Consider the following 11,220-nt stretch of genomic DNA (forward strand, 5'->3'; position numbering starts at 1 on the left):
AGTAATGTATTTGCATTTTGAAAGTAACTGACCCAACATGTAGGCCTGCATATAAAGGTTTTCGCTGGGCCCTGTTTAAGAATGAGAGCAGCCAGTTTGAAGCTGCTGTCACTTGATTGTCAAAAGGGGGCCCATGAACAAAATCATGTATCCTAGAAAAATCAGACCAGTCAAAAAGCGTAATTAACGACCCGCCATCTTAACCAGGACAAAAGGTCCTACTGTTTAATGTATACGTTGTGTATGTGAAGGGCCCCACTGTGGCCACACATTCAAGTGGTTTCAGTGGTTTGCAATTAGGACCACTACACAGAAGGACGGCTCAGCACAGGAGAGCCACCTCCTCAGGACAAGACTCAGCAGTTCACCTCCACCTCAAAGACAGTGGTCATTCCTTTTGAGGATAATAATGTCCAAGTCCTAGACAGGGAGGACAGATGGTATGAAAGAGGAGTCAAAGAAGCCACCTATGTGAAATTGGAAAAAGCCTCTCTAAACAGAGGAGGAGGGCTGAGGCATCAGCTCTCACCTGTTCACAGCTCTGTCCCTTCATCCCTTCCTAGCAGACTTCACTCCCATTCAAGCTCTAACGTTGGGCCGTCAACTAGTCCTGGACATGGACCAGACACAGTTTCTGGTCGTTAACTGGCCATTAACCAACTACAGTGATCTTAGTCATGTGAGCTCCTGCAAGATCCACCCACAGAGGTCCTGAACACATAAAACTCAGATTCCCAACCAGAATAGTTGCAGAACCGAAGAAGCCACTTGGGGGAGTGGCGAAACGTCTTCCAAAAAACTATCCTTGAGTCCAGTTGCCTCGATTTAAACTCTCGGAAATGACTATGACCTGGACGAATGAGAGCATCCACAGATATAAAGTTGTTTCCTTATTTTTACAGTGCGTGACATCACCGAACTCCAACTTTTTGTGGTCCAGAAACCATCATCCCAATTCAGGGTCTGCATCCTTCGGAGGACGCAGACCAGACTGTACGAAGTGACGTGTTTGAGCTTGCGTCGTTGCGTCATTTCCGGCGCAGGCGCAAAATACCATTTTCTGTCGCGTGTGCGGCCTCTCTTCCTCTACCGCCATCATGGGTCGCATGCACGCTCCCGGGTGAGCTCCTATTTTATCGTTTAAAGTTGGAATTTTGTGTCGTTTGATTGCCTTTTATTGGAGCATATCACTTGTAACAGTGTTATGGCGGACGGAGGACAAAAATTAGCTGTTTGATTGAGCTCAAAAGCGATAAATTTACTTTGATACGCTTCCCCTCAAGACGACATCCATCTCCGGCTAGCTGGCGTTAGCCGCGCTAGCTCACTGCGGTCCACCTCCTTGTGTTTTACTTCAAATTTACATATAAATATATAACACTGTTTCACTGCAAATGCACTTTGTTTTTGCTATTGACCTATAACAATTGTAACGTAAGCACGATATTTTGCGCCGGTACGAGTGTAAAGCTAGGCGTTAGCCGGCCCGATAAACCCTGTTCATATGCTAAAGTTTGCAGGAAATATATGAAGCCTTGTTCATTTTAATATCATTTCATTTTATCTTGTTGCTGTCGAAATGTCTGACATGTTTACTCGTGGTTTTATCTTACAGAAAGGGCTTGTCCCAGTCAGCTCTGCCTTACAGGCGCAGTGTTCCCACTGTAAGTATATATAATGTATTGTTTCAGGTTCACAGAAATGCTACAGCCATCATGGACAAACGGAATAATACAAACATTCTTTTATAGTGGCTGAAGCTCACATCTGATGATGTCAAAGAGCAGATCTTCAAGCTGGCCAAAAAGGGTCTGACTCCTTCTCAGATTGGTGAGTACTAATTTATGATCTCTCAACAATATTTCATTAAATATTATGTACTAAATAGAGCCTGTCGTAGGATTGGGCGATATTGGCAAATAAAATTAATGACGATTAATTGATGACAATTGCACTTACATGTTTTTGACTCTAAACCGCCACATTGTTCTAAAATGATACTGACAAATCATCAGTAAAGTCGACTAATTGATTCTGTGATGCAGCTGGGACACTTTTCTCTATAAAATAAATGTAGGAAACGCAAATATTTACACATTATTATTAATACATTTCTTATTGTCACTATATAAATCACTTCAGATGGTTCCAGATGCTCCAGGTAATTAAGATTAACAAAAACCTTTTAGTCCCACAATGGGCAAATTGCGTTTTTGCAACAGCGCAGATGGACGGAAAGCAAAAGATAAGTAAAGCTATATACATAATAAAATGAACTACCGATAAAATATACAATGGAATCAAAAAAGTTTACATATTAACAAGTATTGCACAGATGAGTGAAGGCAGAAGTGGTTTGTAGAAAACTGTACATAGTTGATGACTCACCTAGTCAGGGGAGATACTTCTCTTGTCAGAAGACATCTTTGATATACCACTCAGTATACCACGCAGACCGCAGTGAGCTAGCGCGGCTAACGCCAGCTAGCCGGAGATGGATGTCGTCTTGAGGGGAAGCGTATCAAAGTAAATTTATCGCTTTTGAGCTCAATCAAACAGCTAATTTTTGTCCTCAGTCCGCCATAACACTGTTACAAGTGATATGCTCCAATAAAAGGCAATCAAACGACACAAAATTCCAACTTTAAACGATAAAATAGGAGCTCACCCGGGAGCGTGCATGCGACCCATGATGGCGGTAGAGGAAGAGAGGCCGCACACGCGACAGAAAATGGTATTTTGCGCCTGCGCCGGAAATGACGCAATGACGCAAGCTCAAACACGTCGCTCAAACGTCGCTTCGTACAGTCTGGTCTGCGTCCTCCGAAGGATGCAGACCCTGAATTGGGATGATGGTTGAGTCCCTTGTGATCTCGTTCGATCATCCGATTGGACACTCTCCCATAGAATTAGAGCCAGCCTGTTTAAAACTCAGATACATGGCTGAAGCCTCCCTAAAATATGGCTAGCGACGTCCACCCTTCCGCCATTATTGTTATTGCAGGCTCGCACATGCGCACTTGCAGGGGATGGTGAGAGCACGTCGCACACAAAAATGCGTCATCATGACGAGGCACTAATCGCTGCAGTCGATAATGGCAGGTTTCAAGAACATTAAACTTGCAGTTTAATGATTTACATAAAGCAGTTTTGAAGCTTATTTTTTTAATGATGTTTAATTTAATGTTTTTGAGGTGGTTGGGAAAACTGCATGAATGCAACACTAATTCCTAGTAATGTAAAACCTCACTTACAAGCAAATAAACACAATTCTGATTCTGATGTCCAGACTCCTCTTTTTCTGGATGTTTCACTTCCCTGAATCTCTAGCAGTTACAGGCAGCATCATTTCATCCTGAGCCTCTTCCACATAGAAACACCATCTTTATCTTGCTCCTTGGTTGTCACAGAAATAAAATTATGTTTTCTTCACCATGACACATTGAAGGGGGCATGTTTTTGTTTACTTGAAAGAGTGTATGTCTGTAGATGGTATATACTGAAGTAACTTCATCAGACATTACATACATAAGTTTTAACACCAACAATGACTACTGCAAAGACACATGAAACAGCACACAGATGCATGCACACACACACACACCACACACACACACACATGTATGCACACACATGGACACATACACACGTGTACAAACACATGCACACACACTTAAAACCGCCTACTGAACACAATCCAAAACACATCCACAAAACACAAGGATTTTATGCATAGGAATATAATGGGTTAATGGCTGATTTTAGTGGTGAACAGTAGAAAATGTCAAATTTAACTTTTTTCAAAAATGAAACCCTTACATCAAGAAATGCATCGTTATATGTTATAGTTATGATATTAAAAAATGTAGTATTATAATAGGAGTTAATGGGACCTAAGTGGAAAATACCATTTTAAACTGCTGCTACACAAAAACTAATAATGCATCAAACTCAATATTTTGGCTAATCTTTGACCTATCTATGACAGATATAAAAATAATGCCTCAGCCACCTAACTTTTGTTTTGTGGAAAATAACTAATTTTTTGTTTTCTTCATAAAAAAATTACTGTAACATCAAGTAATCAAACTGGCATTTAAAGGGTTAAATTCCTCAAAATGATTTAATGTTTGGTAGTTTTGAGCAGGGCTGAAGTTGTTTAACATATTTATGCAGAAAAAAGTAAGAAAAAATATTAATCTGTTAATTTTTTATAGCAGTTTTTTGGAAGTGGACTTTTTTGTCCCCTAATGACACAAAAGGGTAGTAAATTTGTTTCACCATGTTCTGGTGATGTATTTGAAAAATTTAAATTGGAATTCTAAAATGTGTCTAGAGAGAGTCTTTGTTACAAAAAATTGTGCCATATGCACCAACACAGATAAAATGGTGGCCAGGTAAAGAGGCAAAAATTACCCAAATGGACAAAAAAGTCCCCAATGACGCACAAGGGTTAAGAAAACCTTTTAGTCCCACAATGGGCAAATTGCGTTTTTGCAACAGCGCAGATGGACGGAAAGCAAAAGATAAGTAAAGCTATATACATAATAAAATGAACTACCGATAAAATATACAATGGAATCAAAAAAGTTTACATATTAACAAGTATTGCACAGATGAGTGAAGGCAGAAGTGGTTTGTAGAAAACTGTAAGTAGTTGATGACTCACCTAGTCAGGGGAGATACTTCTCTTGTCAGCAGACATCTTTGATATACCACTCAGTATACCACGCAGACCGCAGTGAGCTAGCGCGGCTAACGCCAGCTAGCCGGAGATGGATGTCGTCTTGAGGGGAAGCGTATCAAAGTAAATTTATCGCTTTTGAGCTCAATCAAACAGCTAATTTTTGTCCTCCGTCCGCCATAACACTGTTACAAGTGATATGCTCCAATAAAAGGCAATCAAACGACACAAAATTCCAACTTTAAACGATAAAATAGGAGCTCACTCGGGAGCGTGCATCCGACCCATGATGGCGGTAGAGGAAGAGAGGCCGCACACGTGACAGAAAATGGTATTTTGCGCCTGCGCCGGAAATGACGCAATGACGCAAGCTCAAACACGTCGCTCAAACGTCGCTTCGTACAGTCTGGTCTGCGTCCTCCGAAGGATGCAGACCCTGAATTGGGATGATGGTTGAGCCCCTTGTGATCTCGTTCGATCATCCGATTGGACACTCTCCCATAGAATTAGAGCCAGCCTGTTTAAAACTCAGATACATGGCTGAAGCCTCCCTAAAATATGACTAGCGACGTCCACCCTTCCGCCATTATTGTTATTGCAGGCTCGTACATGCTCACTTGCAGGCGATGGTGAGAGCACGTCGCACACAAAAATGCGTCATCATGACGAGGCACTAATCGCCGCAATCGATAATGGCAGGTTTCAAGAACATTAAACTTGCAATTTAATGATTTACATAAAGCCTGCAGTTTTGAAGCTTATTTTTTTAATGACGTTTGATTCTGATGAAGCAGATAGTTTTAAGCCAAGTTAGAGTGTAAATCTTTGTTACCTTATCCAGGTGTGATCCTGAGGGACTCCCATGGTGTCGCCCAGGTACGGTTTGTCACTGGCAACAAAATCCTGAGGATCCTTAAGTCCAAGGGTCTGGCCCCCGATCTGCCTGAAGATCTGTACCACCTCATCAAGAAGGCTGTGGCGGTCAGGAAGCACTTGGAGAGGAACAGAAAGGTGCAGCAAAGTTTTGTTTTTCATTTGTTTAGGAAATGTGTTTCAGTTCACAGGAGTCACTGTTTTTGCACACCATAACCTACACAGCGTCTTTAAATGGATGGGATTCAGTTTTCAAAAAGGGACGGCTCAATGTAAAATTATAAATGTTACACTTCATATTAATATTTTTATTCCACTTGTAGGACAAGGATGCCAAGTTCCGCCTGATTCTCATCGAGAGCAGGATCCACAGGCTGGCCCGTTACTACAAGACCAAGAGAGTACTGGCCCCCAACTGGAAGTAGTACGTATTGCTTTTTTGTTTTTTATGAATTTCTATCATGCTGGTAGTCCATTGCCCATACCTACAAAACTAATGTGATGACATGACAAAGAGAAATGCAGTAGTAATTCGAACACCCTTGGTATGTTTATGAGCTGTATGTATGCATGAAAACAAATGCACAATTCATTGTCCTGCTCTTCATTGTTTTAGGAGTAGTGATATTTCTGTTGTGCTAGAAAAATGTTGGAGGTAAATTAGCAGAGTGGCTACATGGTGCCACCTCTGCCAGTCCCCTTCACACACTGTTACACTGGAGAAACCGCAGTTCCGGTTTATTTACTTGTTGGCGGATAGTTGGAAATGAAAACAAAACATTTAAGAATGAGGATCGAAATTCTGCCTATAAAGACATGGATCTTCTCAGTGTAGGCTTGGATCTTGAATTGTTTATTATACATGTTTGAGCTGCTTTATACTTTGTACTGGTGCTAATGTTGTTTTCTCCTCTTTACAGTGAGTCCTCTACAGCTTCTGCTCTGGTGGCATAAACTCTACACTTTTTTGAAAAATAAATAAATAAAAATTTCAGAAATTGAGTTTGTGACTTTGTTTGTGTCTATAAGCTACAGATGTATTTGATAAGCAGTTTCAGTACTAAAACAAATGTAAACAATCTGCCAAGAAAATGAAAATGGCGGCCATGGCAGGAAATTTTGGAACTTTTGTTTTCAATTTTTGAATCTTCCCCATGTTTCGCTTGGTTATATCATATGATGACTTGAATGTAAGACCTATTAAAAAGGGATTTCCTCCTAACCGAAGAAATTACTGGCACTTTCCATGCGTCATACGTGTATGCGTCAGGGGGGGGGCGGTGACTCTTACGTGAAGCTGGACTTTGCTGTGAGCGACAGCCGCTTTGTCCAATCACAGCGCGGCGTGACGTCAGTTTGTTTATTTTAACAGCGAGCGTAGCAACAGCGGAGACATTCACTCTATGACACAACAATGAAGAAGACGCAGCTGAGAACCATGGAGAGACTACACCAGAGCGTTTGACGAAGGAGAGCAGAAAATGGCAAAGACTTGCCCGAAAATGAAGCGACAGCACGTCGACGCATATCTGTCACCGACAAATACGCGAAATCTGTTGGTTTTTGACGACGAATACCAGAATACGTGAGGATTTTTTTTAACTTACAACCGTAGCTGTAATCCGAGAAGAAAGAAGTTAAAAAAAATGGCTACGATTGTCGGTTCCGAGGAGGGCTGTGAGAGGACGGCGATGGAGAGGTTCGGCAGCGGAGGGATGGCGCTTCTGCCTTGGACTAAACAGATGCTCACCGTGCTGTGGGAGCAGATCCGGCTGCTGGTTCAGGTCATCTACTACTCGTTCATGTCAGGTAAAGAAGAAGAGGGACCCTCCAACAATCAGCGTTTCGTGATGTGTTTACTGATACAGGAAATTACAGTTAGTCGATTTATATCTGCTATAGCTAACTGTAGCTTACAATATATTGTAATAATATTGTAACAACACAGTACGTATTTGTAGTGCCAACTTAGAAACCTAATTACTTATATATATATATAGCGTCATATCCTTTATATTCCTGCTATTAATTTAATATTTAGTTCAATCCTACTTAATTTTATCGTAATAATATTCTATGTAATGGCTCTAAAAATACAGCTGCTGTCAGTCCCACCTCACCTCACATGTGATTGGACTGTACTTCGATAGACCCGCCCTCGTGGAGCCGTTACCGATCGATCCCTTGCGATCACGTGATTTTCTCGCTTTGATCTGTAACGGCTCCACGGCAGGAAAAATCACGTGATCGCAAGGCCGATGGACAAAACTCAAAGTTAGCTCTGAAACAGAAGCGCAACGATACATCCGCCCAGATTTTCGCAAACATGCGCAGAGTAATTTTATTAGATCTCATATTTCAAACTAAATGTGGTGGGAGATCAATGCCAAATTTGAAAACTCTGAAAATGTTTATATTTGAAAAACAGTAAGGGTGCAACGAGTGGTTCAAATCTCTGAAGATGTGATGATGAAACTCTGTAATAAGCATGTTGCACATAAAATTCAAACACAAAATTATGTTTGCAGAGATTCAAAACTTTATTTTCAGGCTTTAAATTTTCAAACGTTGAATTTCAAGGTTTCAAAACCTTTTTTTCGGGTTCAGATTATGGCAGGATTCTAATCCCGTATTAGTTGTTATTACCACCATATTAATTAAATTAAAAAAAAACAAAGAGATTCCCATGGTGTTTACATTTAAAGTGCATCCACTCTGCACCACTTGTCCTGTTGTAATTCATCAAATACACAAAACAGCAACTATAAGATGAATAACCTTCTTTTAAAATGTGACTAAAACTTTTATTTTCTTATTTCAGTTTTCCAGATGTTCCGGTTTGAGGTCCACGTGAGATTCACAGACGAGACGGGTCAGCACATCCAGCACATGGGCACAGCGGCGAACCCAACTGAAACCTTCCTGTTCTCCTCACTGTTTGACGGAGACAACGCAGTGATGGTCGGTGGTTCTAACCCCCTCTCTAACTTCTGCGCCGACGTCAGCGACCCTTTTACTGGGAAATCTACTGCTGAGGCTCTGCTGTCCAGCCTGCGCGCTGACGACCTGTGCTGCGGGCTCGTGGACGACTTCATGACCAGATCGACTGCCAAGGAAGAGAGCATCTTTCTGGAACACCAATCCAGCTGGAAAATGGGCTTCCCCGGCGACTGGAACATCTTTGTGACGAGCAGCGACAGCTCCGGGTCAAACGACGGCTGCCATGTAAACAGTGAGAAGGTCTTCAAGCAGGATTTATCGAAGGAGAAGGTTTTCAAGCAGGACACATCAGAGGAGGAGAGGAGCTCACACTGGAGCAGCGAGGAAGACCAGAACCTGGTTGAGTTTGAGAGTGAGGAAAGTAAGGCGCTGTGGGAGTCTCTGTCAAAATCTAGTGACCCATACAACCCCTTCTTTTTCTCTGCCTGCATCTCCACCAACACAAACATGGGGAAAAGTAAAAGTGAAAAGAGAGACAGCACTGATATTGACATTATGTCAGTGAGCAAGGCCAGCGAGGAGATGATGGGGTCTCGAGGCCTGAACATTTGGGTCAGTCGCTCTGACAGTGAAAGCAGTTGGAGTAGTTGGGCCAGTTCGGATGGTTCAAATCCTGATGTGGATAAGGAGGAGAGCGAGCGACTCTGGGACTTCTTCAGCAGTCCCGAAGACCCTTACAACCCCATGTGCTTTACTGCCTGTACAGTCAGCAGCAGCACCACCACCCCTCAAACCCCCACGGTCTCTAAGCAACAGGCCTCACTTCCTGCACCACCCTCCAAGTCTGACACAGACACAGAGGAGAAGGAGAGCAGCGCTCCGCCTTCATCTGAGGACGACGAAGAAGAACAGCTTTGGAAATCTCTCTGCCAAAAGGACGACCCGTACCACCCTCTGAACTTCCAGGCCTGCCTCCAGACCTCATCAACAACAAGACTTCACCAGCAAGATCCAGACACTCCAAATGTCAACCACACAAAAAATCCACCCACAAAAGGCAGGAAAGACGCAAAAGCATTCCGAAAATCCAGAGATGCCAAGCCCTCAGAGAGACAGTTACAGCATCACTCCCATCCAGAGAAAACACTGGTGTCCTGGAAAAGGCCCGGACAAACACCTCGAACACCTCAGCAGGAGAAGACGCCCGGCACCACACAGAAAAAGGTGCAGTTTATACTTCATTATCAGAGCAGAAGGTTTAAAGTGCAGTGAATGAAATTCATTAGTTTTGTATGTTTAACAGATACAGAGGAGCATGTGATTAAGTTTTAACTTAGCACATTAATATCACATGGGAGTGACTCCTGACTCTGTACCGCACAGTGTGTCGAGCTGAGTTGTTGTTTTGTGTCAGTTAGCAACGCTGCTCATCGTTATGACTACAAGTCATGTGACTCCAGCGAGTCAGCAGAGAGTTTGACTTCCTCATGGGCTCCATGAAGTTGCAGCAGTATTGCAAAGTCAGTCCATGAATGATTACTGTGTTACATCAGACTGAAAAAGAAAACCCCGAGGACAAACCTCACTAAGAGCTGTAATCTGATTACACCTTAAAAGTAGTGACAGACGGAGAGTACCTGCTGTGTGCTGTCGGGTATTTCCACTGTATGCTGTTTACTTATTCCACTAATTTCAGACATTTAGCGGTTTATATTACCACAAGGATACATAAATATCAGTGTTGTCAGACCACATGTATTAAATGTTTGTCTTCTGAATTTCAGGTGCAGTTTTCTCCTCTGGTCCACGTCCACGTCATGCGGACCTGGCCGTTTGCACGACAAGCGTCACGTAAAGGACAGTGGGAAGAAATGGCGAGAGACCGTGACCGCTTCCGGAGGCGGGTCAGGGAAACGGAGCAGGCCATCGGCCACTGTTTCACCCAGTCGCACAGAGAGAAGATCCGGGCGTACCTGGACGGTGCCTTGAAATAAACAGAAGGTCGCTGATGAACGCTGAATGTTTTATTTCCTTTGTGGATGAGAACTTGTGATTGGTTGCAATGCAACAGTGATTTTGATTTAGGCCAATTAGAAATTTGATGTTAGGCCAACTTAAATGTTTGGTGTCAAGTTGAACAACCTTGTACCTCAAAGGGTTTTATACGTTGTGTACTTGTTGCACTGACTGACACTTTCTTATATTATAACCTCAGCATAAATGTGTGGAATGTTGTTTTTGTATGCCTTATATACTGACCTAGTAATGTAACTTATTTATGCCCTATGGAGCTTGTTGTTTTTTGTTTTTTTTTTAACCATTAGTTTGAACAGTTTGTACGTGTTTTTGAAGAAACCACAGTTTAGTTACAAGTAGAAACGGATGATATCATAAGAAGAAGAGCTTTACAGCACAAAGTGTTTTGAAGAGTTTTATTTAAGCATGATAAATGCATCGAGTTCTTGAAGCAGTTCTTGTCTTACTGTCGGAATATTTAAGTTTTTGTCTGGTGTTTTTTCTTATGTATGGCACATAGTAGCATCCCTTTTAATGTTAATGAGTGTGTTTTTATGACTTTAGACTCACAACACTTTGTCCTCTATGTGACTCACTCGGCTTCTCATGGTAACATCACGTAGCCCAACATACAGCAGAAAAAAAATGTCTGTAGCAAACTAATCAATAGGTGCTTTGTCAGATCAATAAAAATTTGTTACGCTATA

At 42.1% G+C, this 11,220-nt stretch overlaps 2 protein-coding genes and 1 non-coding gene across 3 annotated transcripts; all 3 read left to right on the plus strand.

Moving 5' to 3' along the window:
• The first annotated feature begins 1,053 nt into the window (after positions 1–1,053).
• rps13 (ribosomal protein S13) lies at positions 1,054–6,559 on the plus strand. Its single transcript, XM_028431899.1, has 6 exons — positions 1,054–1,120; positions 1,616–1,664; positions 1,752–1,830; positions 5,526–5,695; positions 5,881–5,981; positions 6,478–6,559. Exons 1-6 carry the CDS (start codon positions 1,098–1,100, stop codon positions 6,509–6,511), a joined length of 456 nt encoding a protein of 151 aa, XP_028287700.1. The 5' UTR covers positions 1,054–1,097; the 3' UTR covers positions 6,512–6,559.
• LOC114452788 (small nucleolar RNA SNORA19) lies at positions 6,138–6,268 on the plus strand. The gene has a single exon (XR_003672365.1). It is a non-coding gene; the product is annotated as a small nucleolar RNA SNORA19 (small nucleolar RNA).
• Positions 6,560–6,957: 398 nt separating the features above from the next.
• Positions 6,958–11,220, plus strand: LOC114452679 (protein phosphatase 1, regulatory subunit 15B-like). Its single transcript, XM_028432157.1, has 3 exons — positions 6,958–7,366; positions 8,379–9,721; positions 10,282–11,220. Exons 1-3 carry the CDS (start codon positions 7,204–7,206, stop codon positions 10,489–10,491), a joined length of 1,716 nt encoding a protein of 571 aa, XP_028287958.1. The 5' UTR covers positions 6,958–7,203; the 3' UTR covers positions 10,492–11,220.

Source organism: Parambassis ranga, chromosome 19, assembly GCF_900634625.1.
Source record: "Parambassis ranga chromosome 19, fParRan2.1, whole genome shotgun sequence".
NCBI classification, from domain to species: domain Eukaryota; kingdom Metazoa; phylum Chordata; class Actinopteri; family Ambassidae; genus Parambassis; species Parambassis ranga.